This window comes from Xiphophorus hellerii, chromosome 23, assembly GCF_003331165.1.
Source record: "Xiphophorus hellerii strain 12219 chromosome 23, Xiphophorus_hellerii-4.1, whole genome shotgun sequence".
In the NCBI taxonomy this organism is placed as follows: Eukaryota; Metazoa; Chordata; class Actinopteri; order Cyprinodontiformes; family Poeciliidae; genus Xiphophorus; species Xiphophorus hellerii.
The window spans coordinates 15,348,635-15,372,580 of NC_045694.1; the positions used below are offsets into that span (position 1 = coordinate 15,348,635).

The window sequence follows — 23,946 nt, forward strand, 5'->3', positions numbered from 1 at the left end:
ATGTAAGATGCAATGTCTGCACTGCTGAAGTCTTATCAAGCGTTGCTTTAGAGCTCCACCCTTTAATCTTCTGTAGCTGAAAGAAGGGAAAAGAATAAAAAGTCAGTCTAATGTATTTTATGAAAAGAGAGAAAAATGATCAAAACATAAAAGCAAATCCCACAGTTAGAGCATGGCAGTTTTGGTGTGTCTCTTTCATACTGTTGTGTATAATATATTTTTTGCAGAGGATTAAAGGTCTTTGCTACAGGGTATTCCAAAATACTTGTGACTGCACGAAATGGCTTTCAGTTTGTCAAACATCTGCAGAGTCGCCTTCTACGTCAAGCAGTGAACATGGCTTTCTTTGACAGTGTAAGGCAGCCGCATTAAGAGAACCACAGCACAAACCAGCTTTTTTTTTGTAGCTGTTATCATCCTCCAACAGTATGAGAATCTCACTGGAGATTTTTTCCAGTACAAGTTGCATTGTAGATGATATGCAGTAATCAGGTCCTCTGAGTCTTCTTCTGTCTCTCCCTCTCTGTCTGTAGTTTGTCTCTTTCTGTCCCTCCACCACCCTCACCAAAGCTGGTAAGCACTCAAGTTTTGCAATGTTTCAGCATTACATCACTCCACATGGCACACTATTAAGCTTGTGGGAACTGGGAATACATCCCAGGCCTTCATATATGTCATAGTCTTCGGCTCAGTTGTTGCTGGGAGTAGACGAATTGCATGCTGACCAGATGAAATAACCAAAGCAAAGTCCTCTTTGTTTCCTTCTCAAGCAGGACAAGTGAAGATGCTGCAAGTGGTGGTTGCCTTTTTCTCCTTTTGTGTATTCTGATATGAATACATCATGCACGAGCAGGAGGCTGTCTGCAGGAATCCGTCCATCTGCCTTTATGATATTCCATCCAGGTACGACGTCATGGCGACACTAGTTATGCAGTGGAATTTACTGTCTGCACTGCGGCAGATTACCATTGCTTAACATGCCACACAGGAGACTTAAAGAGGCAGCTCCGTTTGCAGCATTGCATCCTGCTGGCAGCTATGTTGGAATGCCCGTGGCATGCTGGGATGTCTGGTTTTCCTGTGAAAAACACAGGGCACACTTCATAGTGAAACAAATAAAAGAAAAACAGAATTGATTAAATAGTCACAATTGTTTCATTTCAGATTGCCTATCACTAAAAATGTGCCTCATCTAAATTTGTTCAGTTTTGGAGAAGTTGTAGTCATTCAGTGGCAGCTTCCATTGCTTTTCTCAAATTATTGAGAAAAGCAATAATTTCACTAAAATATGATGTCCTCAGGGGTAATCAGCGGAAACCTTAAGTTATATAACCTCAGATTTAAAAATGCACAATTTTCAAGGTCAATATCAGGCATTAACGTTACCAAAAGTAGCCTTTAAAGATGGCAGCTAAACGTGTTTTAATATTCCTTTCAACTTTCATTCCACAACAAAATACAAATTCATCCTAAATAATTTAGCACCTCTGCATATCAAACAGGCGTATCAGAAATCAGCCTCGGGTTGCATTCTAAAGGAAAGTTTCTCACCAAGCTGAAGGCTATATGGGAAAGAAAAAAAAAAAAGACGCTAGCTTCTCTGAGTACAAGAAGATTTTCTGTTTAAAAAAATGTCTGGGAAGATGAGAATTAATCTTTTGAAGTTGTTATCTGCATATGTACGCTATCAGACTCCAGCACCAGGATATAGGAGGATATAAAAAGGCTCAGTTTTTGTCCACCGTGGGCAATCCTTCTGGCAATATGGTTGCAATGTGGGTTTTGCCAGTGTGATACTGATTGCCTGGGGTTAAGCAAGCATTTTTCTAAAAATTGATTAAATCAACCATAGTGTGTCTCTGTTCTGATGCCACTGGTTTGGTAGGTATGGACTGTTGCCTGAAGCTGTAACTTGTGGTAGGAATGTTCAGTTTAGCAACAATTGTTTATTTTATTTATTTATTTATTTAAAACATTATTATCCTTCCTTTGGAGCTTAATTTTCTTCCCCTCATATGCATAAAAGTCTTTTTTTTTTTCCCCGTACATGGACTGTGGTATGCATGTTTTTGTGTAGTGAATTAAATTAGAAGTTTGACCTGGCTTTCTTTTTGCATGGACTTTTGAATAAAAAAATGTAATACACTAAATGGATGGGAAGGATTTTAAAGTGATTTGAAGATTAAAGTAATCCTTTTCTATGTAATATCTTTTTTGTATCTGAAATCACTCCTGTCTGGCAGGACTCTACAGACGAATCTGCTGTATATCTCAACTATGTCTATAGTTGTTTTAGTAATATTCCTGATCCTGTATAACCAGAGGAATGTGACTCGCCATCTAAAGCAGTTTTAGAAACAATGGCAAGCTGAAAAGCACCACCAATATTCAACTGACTTGATTTATTGTTTTAGCAAATGCATAAAAATTCAAACGGTTAAAATCTGTAAAGTTTGCATTCAGTAAATATTTTGAGATATTGTTATGGGTAGAGCACATTTTACCTGCAATGAATCACCCTTCACAAGAAATGTCTTGACTTTGAAGGGGATATTTATGACAAGGTCATGCTTCAGTACTGAAGACAAATGTATATACAGAAGAGTTAAATAACCTGTCAGAAGATGAAATTTAGTAAATTTAATACATTTTCTAAACAAAATGGCTCATGTAAAAAAATATGCATAAAAAACAGAAACATTTTGAATGTGATGATCTGGAGGAGAATAAATTAATGAGAGCGGATTATATAATAGGGAGAGAAATAAAGAGCAATCTAGAAGCATTCTCAAGAAGATTCCAGGAGGACGATTCAGAAGTGAAATGAAGATAAAAGTGTAGAAAAAAACAGACTCCATAAAATAGAAGCTAAGCAAGCTAGGTAGTGTGCTAAGAAATTACATTGATATAGACTCTCCAGCTCTGCCGAGCTGCTGAACTAGGCAGCTTGCAGACAACCATTCGGTCCTATGAAAGTTCAAGGTCAAAGTAACCTTTGCTGACTACATTTCCCATAACAGGTAAATATTCAGACAGAATATTCTGTAAACTGATCTGGTTTAGTGCATGCTTTGGGTATGAGGTTCATACATTTTATGTTTGGATTGCAGTATACACAGAAACAGAATATAGAGGGGAAGGAGAGAAAACAAGAATGAAACAATATATGACAAATTAAGATTTATGAGATGCTAAATCACCTTCTAGTAAACTGGAATTTACTTCCGTAGCTCCTACAAAGTTTTGTGGATTGATAAATAATCATCCTTTTTCAAATTTTCAGTGTGGATAAGGATTTTCAAAATGCACTCTTCTAAAACAAAAAGAGCCTTTTTTTGTCACCCCCATTTAAACAGAAAGATACAATAAAAAATGTCCTGTGGCCACTTACACAAAAAGTATGTCCAGGGCAACAAAGTTAATCTAAGCAGAAAACCTGGGTAAGAAATACAGCATGGATTTTCTCCTATTCCCCAATAAGAAGTCTTTCCATTAGGACTTGGGGACATTAACGCAGCTAATTCCTCCAGAACTAATATAGTAGGTCAAACAGGGACTGAACAGCCAGACCACCAAGACAAATGCCAGGGCGTCCTTAATGAATATGAAATTTGGCAGGTAAGAAAGCAATAAATAGCTATTATATTTTTCTCAGTATCTAAGCTTAACAAGGGAGAGAGCATAAAAAAGTCACTTCTCCGCTCTTTACTGGTTCTACCCCAGTCCACCCATTAGCAGATCCTGTAGAGCTCTGCGCAGCACCTCCTTATTTTGGTATCTACTTAAATTTTTATCTGTCTAATAACATCATTTAAAATATCAAATCAGATGTTACGACCAGTTTCTCTGTACTTATGTAACCTTTTCACCAAATGCATGTTTACTCTGGCATGGGCAGCGAATTTTCACTTTTACTTAAGTGAAAGTATGTGTGATTTTATTTATTTTTACTTTTTCAAGGAAATAGAGTCAAATGCAACAGAAAATGAAAATGTGAGCTGAATAAATTGACAGGGCAGAGAAAGACAGGCGAGATATCAAATATCTAGGAAGCATGTTTTAGTGATAAGCTTATGTGTAAATATATTGTCCTGTGTATCTGTGAAACCATTTTAAAAATAAAAATTAACCTGATGAACCCTGGAGACCCTGAACCCTGTAAGGATACGTGTGTTCAGATAATGAATGGATGGAAATTAAAAGCTCTAATTTACACTTTCACCAATACTTAGCATAAGAAGTTGATGTGATATTTTCACTCCCCAGTTCACACACATAACAGACCGTGATTTAATCTACAATGAAAACAAGCTGTATGAATTGTTAGAATTACAGAGGAGCTGTTAGAGGTTAACTTTAATTAACATCGCAGACCACTGCATTGTTTGTTTGTCTCCTTGCTCACATTTTTTCTATTCTGTGTTTTATAAATTTTTTCAAAAAATAAATACAGAAAAGGCTCATCATAACTAGATTTGATAAACAATGTAATAGATTTGAGATGTGAGTTCCTGTACAGCTGTTATAATAAGGAAATAGTTGTCAGTGGACAAAGGCTAACTTTTCATTTGGGAGTAGTTTAAGTTTACAACCGCTGGCACACATCTTCATTAGATACCATGAACACTGTTTATGAAAACATGACAGGCAAGCATTAAAAAGAAAAGCTGTGCCCACACAGAGACTTTTTTTTTTACTGCTTAAAAGAAAAATCATATGTGAAACTAATGAAAATCATCTATTAGAACAAGAGCAAATGGCTTGTCCACAGAAAACATTTGAAATAGTGTCATATATTATATTTATCTACCACTACAACCCTTTTTGCATTTTTCTGTATCTGCCTTGTTTTCATTGCCATGACACAATATGCTGCCTTCGCTGGACAATGCACTAGCATCAGCACAATAACCATTGAGCATTCTAGTGGTCATGATTTGATCACCAGCTAAGCCAGACTACCATGAATTTTTTTTAGATATGTCAAAAGATTTAATTAAAACTAAGATCCAGAAACTGCACTACACTTGATGCTGTTTGTAATCCACCTTCAATTAACCTAAATTTATTTTTATTGTTAATTGTTTTTTGTATGCTCAAAAAAATCTTGTCTTTCCCATATTGTATAAAAAATATTTATACAATAAAGAAGTAATGATAAATATTAGACAGATCTAGTCCAGCCTTTTTGCTAAGGCTCCTATCTACGTGCCTCAAAGTTTTTACAAGCAATTAACCTTGGGTGCACAATGAATAAAGTAGAAGAAAATGTGATAATTTGTCTATTTTTCACAATACATCTGATTTACATATAAGTAACACCACAACACTTTGAATTAAACTATATTTGCTCATTGTGTATCACTACTTTCTTTACTTTTTATACACTAATGGACATTTCCTTCTTATGTTTAATGTATTGCTCTGCAATTCTTCCTTCAATGTGGCCATCTTTGGAAAATTGCTACTGGAAAGTTGCAAGGTTCAGCATGTAACAACTATTACAAGCAACACTCAGGTGACTCTTTTATGCCCACTGGTTGCTAAATTTCCACGCCAGCTAATTAGATACACCATGTAACATTAATTAAGGCAATCTGGGACTCCAGTTCTGGGAATTTTTTTTTTTTCCTCTGCTAGAAACAGTCTGACTCACATCAAATCCCATCCTCTGTGGCAATTAAGTGTAATATAAGGAAGTGTGCTAGCAAAGCATTTGCTCAATATATATAGTTTGAAAAGATGAACATTGATGAGAGGATGACATTCATTGCTGCTCTGAAATTGCAAATAGTGTGTTCTCAAATTAAATGTTCACCTTCAATATCTTGTGTTTTTATGCTGATTTTTCTAAAGTTTGCTCACTTATAATAAATTAACTGTCTTTAAGTTTATACTGAAGAGATTAGAGGAAAAATTAGGGAAAGATTAAACAAATCTGAAGAGAAAATACTTTACTTAAAAATTAAGAATTGGGTTATTTAATTTATTTTGATTGCCCAAAATAAAATAAAAAAACAGTCAAATTCCTTTCAAACAAGTCAAAATTCTCGTTCCACAAGCCTTTATATAAAGAACATATTTCTCTCTGTCTTTCAAACACTACACCACCATGGACAAGATCAAAAATCTGCCAACTGATATCAGGGAGATCTGATATTCCTGATATCAGATGTCATAGATTTGCACAAGGCTAGAATGAGCTAGAAACTTTTAGCAAGAATACTTGCGATAAGGTGTTAACTGTTTGTGCGATTATTGCAAAGTGGAAGAAATACATATTAACCAGCCGATTGTGTTGTTTTGCAGCCCATTAGGATCTAAATCTTGAGGAATACTGCTACATCAATTCATAGGCAGGAATTTAACACACCATGTACGGACTAAAGATCACGTCACAATGAAAGGCAAATAAAAAGAATATTTGTGGAAAATGTACCTATTTGCTCATTTTCATGGAGCATATCTGAAGAGTTTGAAAGCTGATGCAGCTTAGGAAAGCTGAGCTATAGTCTCAATGCAACTTAGCACACTATTGGGGGGAGTTTAGAAAGAAGCTATGCCATTCACTTTCATTGTCGCTGATCAGCTGCACTCCTTCAAGAAGAGGCAAAGAAAACTGTGGACGTTAGCTTTCTCCAGTCATGCCAAGAAGTTTCCTCTGTGCACATTGATGCATATTTACGAATATTTGATCAGGTCTGAATAGTTCAAACAGGCAGTAATAAGCATTTGCGGATTTTAGCTGATTTGTGGTCCCAAACACCCATGAAATCTGGAGGCTACCTGTAATGTGTTCTAACAGAGTAAGTTGTGGTCCCTAAAACACACGTCAAACATGATGCCCTGAGCGCAGATACCAGAGCAAGTTAAAATGATCTTATTCCAAATTTTGAGTCTAGGTAAGTTTATGTCTGATGTGACTGTCAAAGTTTATGTATTTGTCTATTTACTGATTCAAACACGTTTTTGATGGTTGGTTGTAAACAACTGACAGGAATTGACTTGGTCTTGATGCAGGCATCAAGTGGGATTGTAAATTACTGTGTACCTCATATCTGTAGTTTCTTATCAGGAAGTTATGTTTAGAGTTTAATATTGAAAGTATCTTTATTAATGAGTGTAATTTATCTTGCTTGAAATAATTTTTTACATTGTATTTCAACCTTAATTAACGGGTATGACAGTGTGGTGAAACCTGTTTCCCTGATGACATCAGTAGTAATTTATACCTTTTAGAAAAGATTGATATTGATTGTTCAAATTCCTGAACGTAAAAGGCATTCTCTGCGATTTTTTACATCAGAAAGAGTGTATGAATGCATAATGTTGTCATAAAAAAAACTGTTTTATTTTGTTTCACACGCCACATTTACCTATTCTGTTGTAGCAGACTGAATTCTATGAAATTTCTACGTTACCGCCTATAATATTCTCACCTTTAATATTTTTCTACGTCCAGGACGGCCGCATAAAGCAAACCCTAAGTGTGCAATTCAGCGGACATTTGTTGGCTCTTCATCCATTCCAAGGCCTTCCATTATGGGCACAGATGACAGATGGAGATATGCTGGTGCTCTCCCTCTGGCTGTAAAGCATTGGGCCTAACCTTCCTTACAGCAGAAGTAATGGTCCACACCTTTAATTGTCGTGGGCTGTTCATCTTCACTAACAATAGCAGTAAGCTATGGGTCTTGGAAAGAAAGGCAGTCGGGTCTGACAAAGGAAGTGATTTAGTTCTGGAGGCAATTTGTAAGCGGTCGTTCAACGGGCAGCAGTAATGTGCCGGAGAGACAGACCATATAGGGGTAAGAGGAGCAAGAGATACAATAGTGGCATGCAAGAAAGGCTGGACTTCTTCTTTGGACATTATATGAATGTGTCTGAAAATGAAGCAGTTAAAATGTAGATAGTGAGCTTTTTTTCCACCCCACTGAGCCATTCTCTCTGAAGTGGACATAATTCTGTGAATTCGGGAATGCTGTGAAGACATAAAGTGAGTTGGATAGCTGTGTTGTCATCTCTGTTTCAGGATACAAAAAAAGACATCTTTCTTAAAGAATGAGCTGGTTAAATGCATGAGATGTACTGATGTATCCTCATTATTCCAATTGATGTTGAAACATCACTTGAAGTTCAACTTTCGTTTGTTTCTTCCTTTGTCGAAGCCTCTTGAAGAGGCATGTTTGTGAAAAGAAATATGCTTCTGATGGTCACCAATTTGCTGTCTGAATTAGACACATTAACAAGTGTAGATGCAAAATTTAAGCATGTCCTCCAGAAACTTTGTGGCCTATTAGAACGATGGTTTGCAAGGTGTACGGAAACTGGGGCTTTCTAACCTCAAAGCAGTTTAATTGCATCCATTCCTAAGGAAAGTCTGCAAATGTTGAATCTAGATTCTCTGGTGAATTGGCAGCAAGCTGCTCGACAGCAGATGACTAGCTTCAAACGAGGAGTGAGGGGGGTAGGGATGAAAAATCTTGACAAACAGTGTGAGCGGGCGTCCACATCATCTCTCGCCCCTGACAGGCTTCCCCATGCATGAATTCAAAGCTGGTAAAACCATGGCTGGATTCATTTTGATCTGACATCCATCATGTAGATCAGTGTTGTGGTTTCGCTGTAGTGTGTCCACAATAAGATGTTTTGGCAACCAGCCCATGACATCTGTTAGAACTAGTCGAGAGAATCTGGGACCAATTTGGCTTTTGTGTCACAAGTTATTGCTGGCTTTTGGCATCGGGCTCCATACATTCATTACAGGATAGTTGGACAAGTACTTTCAAATTGAAGAGCCTATCTTGGTGGGTATTACACAATTATTTTTGTTTAAAACCTGTAATGTAATTTGATGTGTCTAACTATTATGTATTTTTTGTTATGTAAACTTTAAGAACTGTTATTCTTTTTTATTCCAGAGGATTTTTTTTTTTTGATTGCTAAAAATGTTAGCAATAAACTACATTATATATTTAGAGACATTTTGTCAAACTGACTGAAAGCAACTCCATCAGATAACCTTTTGAACTTTTAGGTTTTGACTGTTAAGAAACATGATTAATTTAAAAATGCCTTTTGAAAATCTCAAAATTAAGCAAAGTGTCTGAATTTGCACACAGTATCGCTAACATGCAGTAACATACTAAAGAGTTTAAATGCTGACTCCTGATGCGTTTGCCCTTGTTTTAAAAATAATTAAAATCCTGTTTTACACTTCATCACCTTGCTTTCATTTTTAAAATAAATCATTAATGACTACAGGAAGATGACTAAAATAACAATATTCTGTGCTATACTGGTAAATACAGTTCTTGAAGATACATCATATTTGTTTAGTAGCTTCTCCTGTAATCTGTGGGCTGCCGGTTGGAGACCCGTCTCTGTCCGTCTCCATCTTGTGTCCTTGGACAAAACACTTCATCCACCTTGCCTGCTGGTAGTGGTCAGAAGGGCAGATGCTGCTGGTGTGTGGCAGCCTCACTTCAGGCTGCAATCCTGTATCTTTCCACCTTTAGCGTGTAGATGTGCGCGTGAATTGGAATAACTAATTTCATTGTAAAGTGTTTTTGAGGTTCAAGAACAGCGTTATATATAGTATGTCTGATGTCATTTCATTACAAGTGATATCTGCCTGTTGAATTTTTATAAAAACAGGAGATCAGAAATCAGCCACAAATCTCAGATTGGTGCATCTCCAGATAAGTTATAATATTATTTCAGTTTTTCAACGAGTGACTTGAGTAATCAAGGGTTGTTTTATGGTTCCTTGCCAAACTTGAACTAATCCAATCAAAAGTAAGTCTGTGGTCTGCTCATTGTGGCAGAGATATTTAACCAAGCATTAATGTCGTTAACATCAGTGTCCAAACCCGGCTTGAATATTGGTTTCCTTGCTGCATTACAGAGCTACAGCTGAACAGTTCCAGCTTGTATGGCTGCAGTACAGCAGCATGTGTGTGGAGGGCGTTGGGCAGATGGGACGTGTCTGATATCTCTCACTCAACATAATGAGACGAGAATGCGCTTCACCAGTTTTTGGGCCCGACTGAGGGCAAGAGACATGGTGCCCACTCATACGGGAGGGATCTTTCCCCTCTTCAAAGATAATGAGATGACAATGTATTCAACTATGATTAGACAGAGACAGGGTTTCAGAGGCAGGGATGGAGGGAGAAACGTTCTCCAGCACTTGTCTGCTGCCTTTGATCAAACAGGAAAAGCAACTGTCATTCTTTGTATCACTGCTGGACACATAAAAGCTCAGCTAAATACTTCATCGCTCTCAGTGTCACCAGAAGGCCAAAGTTTGTTCAAGCAAACCTGCTTTCTAGTTCAGGTGACTTTTTTCCCCCCCGCGCGGAGCTCACCAGGGAAATGAGCTGAATAAAAGCTTGATATACTAAATATGTTGCTGAAGTCAGCCGCTTGACGAAAATTGTAGCAGTAAAATCAATTTGCCATAACCAGGGAGAGACGACACGTCGTTTTTGCCTGCCGTCGCTCCCCTTTCCAAAGCGTCAAACGTGCCATGTTAAAAGGCTTAGTTAAGCAGGCATGACAAGAGAATCTTACTCTCAGTTGACAGTTTGTTGTGACGCTTGTCTTTAGTTCCTGTGGTGAAAAGCTCTTGCATGCTTGTTTTGTATTTGAAACTCTCACTCTTTCTTAGAGTGTTCTGTTTTGACATATAAACCATACAAATCCTGCCAAAAACTTTTCAGGCATCTTAATTGAGCAGTGTGCTGGCTGCTCTGTTTTGAATTCTGAGGCTGTGTTTTGACAGCATAACATAAAAAAAACTAGAAACCAGAAAATAAAAACAACAAATGTAGTGTTTTCAGTTATCTGGTGCAATATGTGGGGTAAAATTCCAGATTATTTGCCTGAAATATGTTATTTCTTGTCCTGCTGAGCATTACTATTACATTACTATTGTAATGCTCATACAATAATGTTTAAGACTTTAACCATATATTTTGTCTTCAGAACCAACGTACAGTAAAATATTTACAACTCATACCATGTTGTTGTGTCTTCCTCCCATCACTTTCAGTCTTTGTTCACTGTCACAAAAGTGATAAAATACAAGGGAAAGCTTCTCCTCTAGTTGAAAAATAAATTCCCAAAGAGGCTAGCAGCAGAGCCAGAAAAAATATAACAATCTGTCAAGCTTTGTCATACAATAATGAGACATTGTTCAAATGTTGTGATGCCAAAATCCCTTTAAAAACCTGACAAATCATCGCTCTGAGCAGAATCCATCTTGTTCAGGCTTCACGCTTCCCTTAAACTCAGCAACATGCTCATTTTGAAAGTAACAGAAAAGAATGCCTTAACGTCCAATTTCCCAACATTTCATCATTGTGTCTCGATAATTATGCAGGGTTATTAGCTCAAGTATTTGTCCTTGGCATTCTTAATGCTGTTTGACATTTTTTATGAGCAGTAATGGCATTGGAGATTTTGATCTGCCGTAGGCGAAGGTAAATGCTTCCTCTGCAGTGCAACAGCACCCTCTCTTGAAAAATTAGGATATAATTACGTCACAATGCAGGACCTTGAAGTTTGTCTGCAGGATGACAGTGAACCCTCAGACTAAAGCTATTACTATTATCAAGTTGTATGAAATTAACATCGTTCTCTATTAAAAATCAAAGTTTCTCCATTCTTTAATGTGTACAGAAAATGAATGGATGCAGGGATGAATAATATCTGCATTTATTTAACACAGAACGAGAAACTGAAAGGACAAAACAGTGCCAAAAGAAAAACTAAGCTTTCATCACTTGAGAATTTTTACCTTATAAAAACAAGATGCTAAAAGTTTGAATTTAGCAAGAGATATTTTTTGTATTCCATTTTACATCATAAAAAGTGTTATATTACTTATTTGTAATCATGCTTGACGATTCTGAGAATATGAAATATGTCTTCTTTGCTTTGTTTTGTTTTATCTTTTAGAAAAGCATGTGACACTAAATAACTAAGCAGGTTTAATAAAAGAAATTTACATTATCAGTTGTCCTGTTTCATCTACAATAAAACATCTAATAGTTGGGATGGTGTTAAAGCATCTTAACTCTAAATAATTACAAAATGATATTAACCTAAAAAAAACCAACAGATTATAAATGCAACATAGCCTACTGCGTTGTTTAGTGCCTGTTCTTTTTCAGTCTTTATGATTCTTTATCAAAATAATTTATTGGATCCTCAGCTGAAGTTTTTTTTACACCAAAGCACAATTTTAATTATGAATATTTAGAAGGAATCTTTACCTTGACATGGCTTTAGTCTCTCTTTTTATTCCCTTCTGATTATCTAAATATTGAATGTTATTACCACTTGTTTTCACAGTATAAGTAATACAGCATAGATACAAATATATATCTAAGTGGATGCAGATTTGTGTCAAAAACAGAGGAGAAATTGTTAAACATCCAGAGCAGTGTATTTGGGGACTCAGTCTTGGAATACTAATGCATTTTGGTTCAAGGTAATGCTCCAAAGGTGCTCTGAATATTTTGAGGCATCATATGAAATGAGGATCTGTGACACTATTATCAATAACAGTTCCCTCACATGTAGATGACATTTGTCCGTTTATAGTAAGTTTGTAGAAAGCTCCAGAGTGGACAGTTTGTCACAAGAGAAATGATTTTAGCAATTCAAAACAACTCAAACTGACAAGCTTTATACGCTCAGTCTAGAATGCAAAATTTTGCTAATTTAATGTCTGCGCTTTCTCAAGACAGTTGTCACTGCTTTCAGCTTAAATTAACAGAACGAGATGCTGTTTAACAGAGAAAACAGCAGCAGATTTTACAACAGTTTTATGTGAAGAACTATATGTTTTATATATACATTACATCTTATGGAAATAGGTATTTTAGTTAGGGTGGGTGTTGGGTGTTTTGCTAAAACTACTGGAAATGAGTTTGACTATCTTTCACCACTCTGAGGATTTCACTTTTATTCAAACATTGAAATTAATATGTACAGTTAAGCCTGATTACTCTTTCCCTTGACAGATTTAGGTTTAAATTAACATTAGAATTTCGCCATCATGTTGATTCTGACAGAAAGTAAGTTCAAAGTCCCAAGCTGAACCTGATAAGGACTTGGTGGAGGATAAAGTTTGGCATGATGACTTTTCAGTTTCAAAGAGTCAGACAAATGCTGAAAATATATGGCAAAAACATGCAAAAAAATTTATTAGAAGGGTCTGGCTGTAATGCTGAAAAATATTTTTTCATTAATTGTATATACATATTACATAATTTTGAACAGCCATTTTTTAAATTAAATTGAAAATATAACACCTTCATAAATATCATTTTATTTCATGGTTTTTTTTTTTTTTACATGTTTTTCTTATCAGTTTTGAGTGTGGTGTCACATTTCCTTCTTTATTGAATCTTGTTTCTGAATTTGAATAATTTTGGACTTAAATGTAACTGAAAAACGCCAAAGTAGGGAATTGATTGGATCTTTCCGGAATAGAAATCTGTAGACAAACATGATTAGAGGCATATAAGGGAATATTTTTCTTTGCATCTGTGAAATGGTGGATGCAGAAGTGCTTTGACTCTGACATGTGTCAGGTATTATGTGTTTCCGAGACACCAAGCAGATTTATGGTTTAAACCTTCATGTGTGGACAGATAATCCACTATTTTGTCAACAAAAGCAATCAAAATCTCACCAAACAAGCTGAGGGAAGATGGAGAGGAATGGCTATTTAGAAGGTAAACAGTAAAAAAAAAAAAGCCACAGAGAAGCAGTTTTCTGCCAATGGACGAGTAAAACAGAGCAATATCTCCAAACATGCTTGTTTGTATTGCAGCGAGAACAAAACTGAGATTAATGCAGATGTCAAAGTTGGAGTCGAAGTCTGTTTAGTTATGGGATCAGATTTTTTTATGAGGACCACAACAAAGAAGAAAAACAAAAATCTGCCTTTTATGAGGCCACATATTTAAATCATGCAAAGAAAACTGAAGTTATTTTATTGGCTTGCATGCTGTACAAAATTATACCAAAAGCAAAGAATAGTATTTGGCCCCCAAAACCCATTATAATTATAGTTAGACTTTTTTTGTTTTTTGGGGGTTTTGTGTAGTGGTGAACACGCTAACAATGTACATTTTTACTAGCAAGACATCCAACTGCAAACTGTAAAAAAATGTTCTGAAGCTAAATGAACAATCAATAAAGACAGCATTGGTTGGGTTATGATTCTACAAATACAAATGCAGCTTCAGAACATCAACAGAAATCTGTACACAGAAATATGGAATATCAATATGATATATTTTTCTTTGATTCACAGATTTGCAAACCTTTATTTAATGCACAAAAAGACATCTAAAAGAAGTGAATGACTTTGGTGTTCTGTTGCTACTGGTGCAAATAAGTGTGTTTCGTTCCTGTATCTTAAACTCTTCACTTGCAGTTTTACTCACAGTGGTCTTCATTGCCAAAGAGTAACAATCACTTCAGACCACTCTTGTTAAAAATAAAAAACCCCAGTGGTTTATATTTACAAGAATAAGAATTGTTGTTGTAGTATCTATAAAGGGACATATAAACCCAAAAAATATACTGTCTGAGATGGCACTGATAGGAAATGCTTTTGTTTAATTGTAAACTAACAGAATTCATTTTTTTAGAGTGTAAATGTTACATAAAATTCTGAGGACATTCAAGTTAGATTTTAGAACGCAGTATAGCAAATCCTTGGCGCTGATTCGCAATGTTTTTGGCCAAGTTCTTAATCGTTTGAGAATGTGGGGAATGTGCAGTGCATTCCAGTCTTTCCAGTCCTACCCACTGGGCAGACAAATCAACTAATGACAGAAACAATGGTTTTTGGGCAAGGCTTTGCCTGCATTTCCCAGTGAAAGATCTGGATGGCCAAGTTAAAGAAGAAAATGTGATAATTCATCCCTCAAAGGATGTGTCCTCAATCTGCTGCTTTGTTTGTCCACTCCACTTTGCCGCTCGTTCATTTAGGCCCTCTGTGTTGCTGTTGAGACGAGATTCTCACGGCAGTTTCACCACCACCACGCAGGCGCCTGCCCTTCCGATGTTAAGAGGGACCTCCTACAGGGAGACAGAAAGGTTGACATGAAGCGTTTCATGAGCGTCTCTTTTCAAAAAAATCCCGCTTCATTTGATGTACAGATGAAGGCTTGGTTGCCAAGACTGAAAAAACTGTGAAAAAGAAAAAAATCAGCAATAAAATATTCATGCGGCCCAGTACCTACATCAGATTTCTGTTGCTGAAGGATTTTAACGAAAGCCTTAAGCTTGCATGATTCTTGCAGAACACAGTATTCCAGCTGAGTTATTTAAATGTCTCAGTAGATGACATATAATTTTTGTGATGTTTTCTTGTAACCTTTTTTAAGATATACACTGCCTGGCCAAAAATAAAGTCGCCACCAAAAAATGGTCACACTCTCTAATATTTTGTTGGACCGCCTTTAGCTTTGATTACAGCCCGCATTCGCTGTGGCGTTGTTTCAATAAGCTTCTGCAGTGTCACAAGACTTATTTCTATCCAGTGTTGCATTAATCTTTCACCAAGATCTTGTATTGATGATGGGAGAGTCTGACCACTGCGCAAAGCCTTCTCCAGCACATCCCAAAGATTCTCAATGGGGTTAAGGTCTGGACTCTGTGGTGGCCAATCCATGTGTGAAAAAGATGTCTCATGCTCTCTGAACTACTCTTTCACAATGTGAGCCTGATGAATCCTGGCATTGTCATCTTGGAATATGCCCGTTCCATTTGGGAAGACAAAATCCATTGATGGAATAACCTGGTCATTCATTATATTCAGGTAGTCAGCTGACCTCATTCTTTGGGCACACAATGTTGCTGAACCTAGACCTGACCAACTGCAGCAACCCCAGATCATAGCACTGCCCCCACAGGCTTGTACAGTAGGCACTAGGCATGATGGGTGCATCACTTCACCTGCCTCTCTTCTTACCCTGATGCGCCCATCATTCTGGAACAGGGTAAATCTGGACTCATCAGACCACATGACCCTCTTCCATTCCTCCAGAGTCCAATCTTTATGCTCCCTAGCAAACTGAAGCCTTTTTTTCTGGTTAGCCTTACTGATTAGAGGTTTTCTTACGGCTACACAGCTGTTCAATCCCAACCCCTTGAGTTCTCTTCGCATTGTGCGTGTGGAAATGCTTTTGCGTTCACAATTAAACATACTCCTGAGTTCTGCTGTTGTTTTTCTTCGATTTGATTTGACCAAACGTTTAAGTAATCGCCGATCACGATCATTCAGGATTTTTTTCTGACCACATTTCTTCCTGGAAGACGATGGTTCCCCACCATCCTTCCAGTTTTTAATGATGCGTTGGACAGTTCTTAACCCAATTCTAGTAGTTTCTGCAATCTCCTTAGATGTTTTCTCTGTATGCATGCATATTTGACCTAAGACTTCTTTTCACGACCACAGATTTTCTTTTGCCATGGTGTTAAGTGAGAGTTACTCATTGCAAGCTGGGGTAATAACTTTGCCAGCTGATTCCTATGCATACTTATCAAGAGCTGTACTATTGCTTAGTAAACCAGTGCACTTTTTTTTTTGGCAGCATGTATATGAGTCAGATAATTTAATGCTTTAAAAATTTAACTGTTAATTAAATGTTTTCACAAAAATATTTTTCAAAAATGTCAATACTGATGCACTATGAAACTGATAAACTATATACTGACTAATCAAAATCTAAAGAATATGTGTGGTATTTCTTTTTTGCATATTCACATTTAAATAAAGTAACCATATATATGTATATAAGTATAGCTATTTAAAATAAAAATAAAAAAATAAAAAATGCACTATAAATGCTATGGCATGCTACGTATAATCTAAATAATATGTGTAGTATTTCTTTTTTGTATATTCATGTTCAAATAAAGTAACTATATATACTTGTAGCGATTTAAAATAATAAAAAAAAAATTTTAAAGTTACAAAAAAATCCACCATAAATGTCTCAAATATTTGTATACCTACAGTATCGCAATTGATAAACTTACTGTCACCAAATTTTCTTTGGAAACATTTATTTATATTTTAACATTTATGTCCTTTTGTTTGATATTTGTTTTTACTGCCATGGCCAGTGCTAAAAGAAAGTTTTTGTAGTCCAATGGTCTCAAACTCCAGTCCTCAAGAGCCGGACTCCTGCAACGTTTAGCTGTCTCTCTAGTTGAGCAAACCTGGCTCTAATATTAGCTCATTAACAGAACTCTGTAGTATTTGACTACATGCTAGTGAGGGAGTTTACCTATTGATTTCAAGTGTGTTGGACAAGGGACACATTTACAACTCTGCTGCATAGAGGTTGGGTGTAGCCATCGTGATCCTCTACCGGGGGGGCATATAATAAATACAGTATTTGATACAGCTGATTTTTGATGAAAGGAGCAACTTTATTACAGCTACACACTTCCAGTATAAAGTTTGAATCTTTTAACGGTCCCTCAGAACCACTTCAGAGTTTGAGGAGAAGTGAAATAGGCTGACTTATGAAAATTCTATAAAATTCACACTCAAAGTGCAATAAATATAGACACACAAAAACTTGAAATAACTTGAAACAACTAATCATTTGGGAACAAATTAGGAGCAAATAACCCTAATTAATGAAAATCAGCAAAAATGTTAAACTAGAGCCAATTTAAATGAAAAGATCTCAATTTAAAGTTTTCACATGCTATTTTATCAAATTATAAAGCGGATGTCAAAATGTATAGCATTAACTAAGATAATGCATAACAAAAGCTTGTAATTACCTCAGTCCACTCATTGTTTTGTGCATCGTAGGACTCTACAGTTTTGAGATATGACTGGCCGTCATATCCACCAACTGCATAGAGCCTGTCACCCAACAAGCAAACTCCCACTGCGTCCCGAGGAACGCTGAGAGAGGACACAGTGGTCCATGTGTCCGTCTTTGGATCATATCTGTAATTGGAAAACGCAACTGAGTGATCTGACTCATCTGCACTTAAATTTTACATCTCTGAAAAAACTTCTCCACATAAATGACAGCCATATGCTTGAGAAGGCTGTAAAATACTGTCAGTACAGACAAAAAGAATGAAAAGGGGAGTAAAGCCTCATCACCACCAGAGGGTGCCAGACTCCATGAAATTCAACCATAATGTGCAACCTGATCTCCACATTGTTGAGTAACATGTCATTAAAGTACAACCATGTGTAAAAAAAAAAATGCAGGAACAGGGTGGGGATCAGGAGCCGCTTTCCACTCTGTTCGTGAGATAGGAATAGTGGTAAAACAACAGCATTGTGTTTGTGGAGAATTCACTGACCTCTCAACACAGTCAGAGAGTCTGGAACAGTGGTTGGAAGCAGGGGCATCGTGTCCACCCACGGCATACAGGAAGTTGTTGTATGTGGCTACGCCCACACCTCCTCTCCTCTTGGACATTGGCGCACACATGCTCCACTTGTTGGTGTGTGGATCGAAACACTCCATCGACCTCAAGCACGAGCTGCCATCTCGCCCACCAACTGCAAACAGCCTGAGGAATAAAAGGGAAAAGATTATAATGCTGACATATGGTTCCGCAAAATGCAATAAAATAAACTTGGATAAGTAAAAAACTCAAGAGAGGTTGATAGAAATTCAGAAATACAGGATTGGTTTTTTTAAGAGCAAGGCTGTTTCCTTGAGAATGTTTTTCCCTGGAAAGATTACATCACTGTATGACATGCTTGTTATTCACAGGCCTATCAATAGATCATAGATGCTAGTGAAGCTGTTTTCTTGTCTATTTTTGACCTAACTGTTAAAAGAGCTTTGGCACCGAATAGCGAATGAAGCTTAGCCGAGAAGCAGCCTGGTTTCCTGTTTCTTTAGCAGATGTTCACACTGGAACTATGTTCAGAGTTGGTCTGTGACCACAGGACAGCACTTCCTGTGAGCTGGTGGCATCTCACACTTAGACCAGAAACAAACTTAGCAAGTATGTTGCCGTTAAAGTGACAGTGTTCATCTGTTTGTATTGGACTAATGCCAGCTTGACTGATGGGATGTTTGGTTTTTAAGCTTCAGTTTTATCTTATTTTTATAGCGTTTGCACATAAACAAATACACATGGAAAGAGTAACTATGTAATCTAAGTGCATGTGAAAAGCGCACACAGGTTTTGAGAACATGATAAATTACTGAAAACTTTTGTCACCTTTAATTTGGTCTACTGTTTTTCAGTTGCACAATGCAACTGAAAAACATTGTTGCTCAAATGATAAAAGACCCATTAGTGAAAATAGGATGGTGGAACAGTACTTTCCATTGAGTGCTGTGACTCCCATGGTGCTTCGTGGAGTCGACATACTGGCCACATAGTTCCACTGTCTGGCCTGCGGATCCCAACGCTCGACTGTGTTGAGGTAGCTCCAGCCATCATGGCCTCCAACTGCATACATGGGACCCTCGAGTACCGCAATGCCTAATCGAAACCAGAGAGATTCATGTTTTAGTGAAAAGTACAGGTAGCATGTGAATGAGGAGAATGCATAAGTATATCACTTGGAACATTAATTTGAAGTTTGAACTCTATATTTCAATATTGATGTAATCTGAAGTTGTTAATATCTTTTAAACTAAAAAGCAACCAATACTGCTTTAATGCTGACCTTTGCCCTCCTGTCCACTTCAACTGGCCTTTCTCAATTTTGTGATTTTCCAAATCACAGATTTGAATTGGATTTTGCGGAGAAACTCTCACAAAATCCAGTTAAGACCAAAATTATTAATAGTCCCCATAAATTCATGTTCAAACTGTATGTACCATTTCTTTAACCAGGTATGTCTCAGTCAGATCAAAAATATTTTTTCAAGAGAGAGCTGGCCAAGACTAGCAGCAACACACAAACAAAATGTGTGTGTTGTGTGCTTTAATCACGTTTCTTCTGGCGGAAAATAATATTAATATTTTAGAATGACCTAGCCACAGTGACTGTGGAAAAAGCTCAAGGTTATGTTGACGACTGAGAGGCTTTCCATGCTGTCACACATTGCATTAGACAATTCCTAAACATATCCATGGAAACATGGAAAAAGCCAGTCAGTAGCTCAAAGATGGGCTGAATTAATGTAATGGTTAGAAAAAATATTTTCCCATTAGTGAAAATGGTAAAAATAATTTTAAACATGTATATCTTATTTAATAAATGCAGGAAAAAAAACTTCTTTTTTTTTAACTTAAAATGTAATTATTTTTTTACTCTAATTTTCACTCTAAAATAATGTTTTATCATTAGAAAGATACAGGTCTGATTTCTTTTTAGAAATAAACTTGGTTGAATGAAAATGATTTTAAATCTTAATCTGCCACAGGTTTAATTTTGGGTTTAACTATAATAAGCTGAATTTATTTTTACTAATGATGCTGTGCTGACCTCTCAAACTGTAATATTTTTTCCCTATCAACTTACTGTTGTAGTTTCACCAACGTCTAGTTCTGTTTTGCTGGGAAGGTTTTTCCCACTTTGTATAAATGAAGCTGATGCCCTCAGGAAATGGAAGGTCTGTTTTGAATAAAAAGCTTATTAGAAATTAATTGCTCTATAGTGGTCCTAATTTCTATAATACCGGACCTTGTCAGATTTTTACCAAAATAGCCTTCAGTTAAGGTGTTAATCTTCCTTGTTTTTTTGTTTGTTTTTTTGCTTTTTTTTTTTAATTGAATAACGATTAACCCTGAGAAAATATAGAAATCTAATCCTCTTTTAATGGAGAGGTGAAGAATTTATCCTGGTGTGGGTCTTTGGTAGATTATGACATCATTTATGCATGTACTTTAATGTACCTTACCCAATCCTGCAAATACATAGAAGCAGCATTAGGTTAATTTATTTGACTTTTTGTGATTTTATGCTGCTGGCGATATAACAAAGAATGTTTCTACTCAAACGTATAATCAACCATTCGCCTTTGGTTCAAAAGTCAATCAAACAGTCCAACAACAAAGCACACATAATCAAATACGGTTCCAAGAGTTACTGACTAGAACTCCACAGGGATATAATTCTCGTGTTGAAGCAAGTAACACGAGAACTTGTTGAGACATATAGCAGATCAAATTTCTTAAAAACAATAAAGACTATAAAACAGCATTGTTATTTCTCATTCCAGTCTAAGAGGAAAGTGGTTTCCACCAGCAACAATGTGGGGGATTTTTGAACACAATAGATTTTTTTATTGTATAACCCTTATTTCCTTTGGTGAGTTCTTTATTTCCAGGGAACATTAGGCTCCAGACTCATTCAGAGAGACTCTCTGGCTTTTAATAAAGGTCATTTTTTCTAACAACTGGTACCTTTCTAATGGAAAAAAAACACCAACTCTTTCTTGCCTTCCCCCACAACGGGCACAGCGGGGAGCGGGCATGCAGGGGTGCTCACAGTCACCAAGTTTAAATATATTCAAACTGAAAATATGCGCAAAATAAGCAAAAGCAGTGAGAAACATTTTGCTTCAGAAAAGATCAAAGACAGCGCTGGTAATCTGTACAGTGTGCTCTCCTGGGCTCGCTGATACCTCCTACCACACTGGGCGAGTGAGCTGAATGCTTTGACAAGATCTCCCTGTTCTGTGAGCAGGACCTGTTTCAACTGCAAATCAAAACGCTTCTGATATGAGATGTGTTGGGCAGGGAATGATAAGGCAGAGCAGGGTCAGTACAGCTCGCTAATCTTTGATAGGGGTACGGGAAAATATCAAAAGTCCAAGGGGAATAGTGAGATTTTTTTTTTTTTTACAGCATGCTATTTTTGACCCTTCTGAACTTCATCCAGCAGATATTAATGATGCAAAACTTTAACTGAGATGCTAAAACCATAAACAGAGATTAAGATAAGTTGATATATGTAATTAGATGACTAACAATAACAAACATGCCAAAAATAACAACTTTTCCACATGCAATTTCCTATTGTAATTGACCATATAGTCCTACATGAGATATTTTATCGAGACTCGTCTATACTGTTTCCTTTTAATTTAAACAAGTTCAAACCTTTCCACTGCCAACACTTACCAAGCCCATGACGGTGGGTGGACATTGGAGGCATAGTTGACCAAACTTTACTGACAGGATTATAGCATTCCACCATGTTGGACGTCTTCAGCCCATCTCTCCCTCCGACTACATAGAGCTTGTTGTCAATCACAGCCACACCAAACTGCAGCCGCCGTCCATTCATGACTCCAACCTGGACCCAAGTATTTGTTCGCAAGTCATACTTCTCAATGGTGGTGGAGCCTAGAAAAGCACCAAATACCGTTTTAGTAATTGATCAATCAGTCTGTACTGGCAAACAGTGTGTATGAATTGTTATAAACCTTTCGTAGCGTCCATTCCTCCCACAGCATAAAGTGCACCCACTGTCGACTTTCTAGGTTTTGTTCTTGGGCTCTGAAACATGGGCCGTCGTTCAGGCAGCAGATGGTATTTCATGGCCTCCATCAGAAGCTTTTGACATTCCAGATCATCAGAGAACATCTTGTTGTTTTCTAGATCTGCAAGGAGCTGGATTGCATGGACAATATACAAAATGTCAGAATTTTATGAAGAACTCTATGTATAATAATTATCTCATTTTGTCAAAGTAAAATTAATTTATAAATGAATTCATGAAGAAATTTATTTATTTATTTTTTTAATTTAATGTACTTCTTAATAGTGATTTAAGAAGGCAGGCAGATGTTTTGATTTTGTTGATGCTCTCTTGTAGATTTTTTCTCTTTTAGTTATGGGCTTATGATATAGCCAGTCTGTCTTCTTTCTAACCTAAGGTTAAACATTCTTTTTCTAAAATATTTTTAGTTCAGACTACTTGAGATAACCTTGTCATGCTCTGTCTCTTATGTTTGTATAGTCTTGGAAATCTGGGGAATGTCTCATTATATTTTATCCCTGTTCTGTTGGGCAGAACATGCCAAAAATGATCAAATAATAGTCAAAGAGCCACCTGCAGTGACTGTCATAACAGTGACAATTTTTGTTCTATTTCCAGCATTATTGTGCCTGTCATGCACATTTTTCATTTCTGTTTACTTTCAACTTGGACATTTATATGAGATAACCAAGACATTTTTCAAGCTACTTTAGGAGGACTGTCCTGCACCATATATTATTTTTTGTACTATTTGAAAAATTCTCACTCACACCAATCCATTTAACCCAGAAACTACAAGATGAAAAATGGTAAATGGCATACTAAAACGTGTTAGTATTATTTCAATTAATTAAAATTGTGTACTTATACTGACATGTTCCCATGCCAGCAAGTACTTTTAAAAACACACCGTCCTAAAGAATTATTCATTCAAAGCAACACTTCCAGCTCTGACAATAACAGTTATTTATTTTCTGTTTACTTGCCTCACAGAAAACAGCCTCTCCCAAAGAAGTGGATGAAATATCTGGTGTATTAGATCATATTTTCAGCATTTTGTTTTATTTATTAAACCATCTGCTGCAGTGTTTTTTGGGGCGGGGGCATTTGCAAACACTAGTGGTATGGGTGTTTTTTTGTTTTTGTTTTTTTTCCACCTCTCTCCATTTTTCAGTAATAAAATGGTAAAAATCCTGTGCATAATAGCTTGTAGAAAGCCATAAATTATTCAAGGAGAGGGACATTTTTACATTTTTTCCCATAAGGACAAAAGAGGGAATAAGTTTGAATCTACGTGTATTAAAACACTTCTTTAAAACAGATTTATGCCTGGTTGTCACAGAGTGGCATGGCATGGATCGGTACACTGTTTCAAGACAGTGTTTCTAGAAAATATGTAACATGTTTGAAATTAAATTAAAATGACGACATCTCTAACAAACATTTTACAATTGTAATAAAAAAAATTAACATATGTA

The 23,946-nt window shown here is 36.5% G+C and overlaps 1 protein-coding gene across 2 annotated transcripts in view; it reads right to left on the reverse strand.

Moving 5' to 3' along the window:
• Positions 1-11,705: 11,705 nt before the first annotated feature.
• klhl4 (kelch-like family member 4) overlaps positions 11,706-23,946 on the reverse strand; it is a 35,751-nt gene continuing 23,510 nt past the window's right edge. For both annotated transcript variants that reach the window (XM_032554989.1, XM_032554988.1), the window contains 6 exons: positions 22,413-22,599; positions 22,108-22,332; positions 19,353-19,515; positions 18,373-18,585; positions 17,833-18,004; positions 11,706-15,108 (listed from right to left, as the gene is read on the reverse strand). In XM_032554989.1, the coding sequence (XP_032410880.1) occupies positions 15,049-15,108; positions 17,833-18,004; positions 18,373-18,585; positions 19,353-19,515; positions 22,108-22,332; positions 22,413-22,599 (1,020 nt within the window). In that variant the 3' untranslated portion in view covers positions 11,706-15,048. The remainder of the gene's footprint in view (positions 15,109-17,832; positions 18,005-18,372; positions 18,586-19,352; positions 19,516-22,107; positions 22,333-22,412; positions 22,600-23,946) is intronic.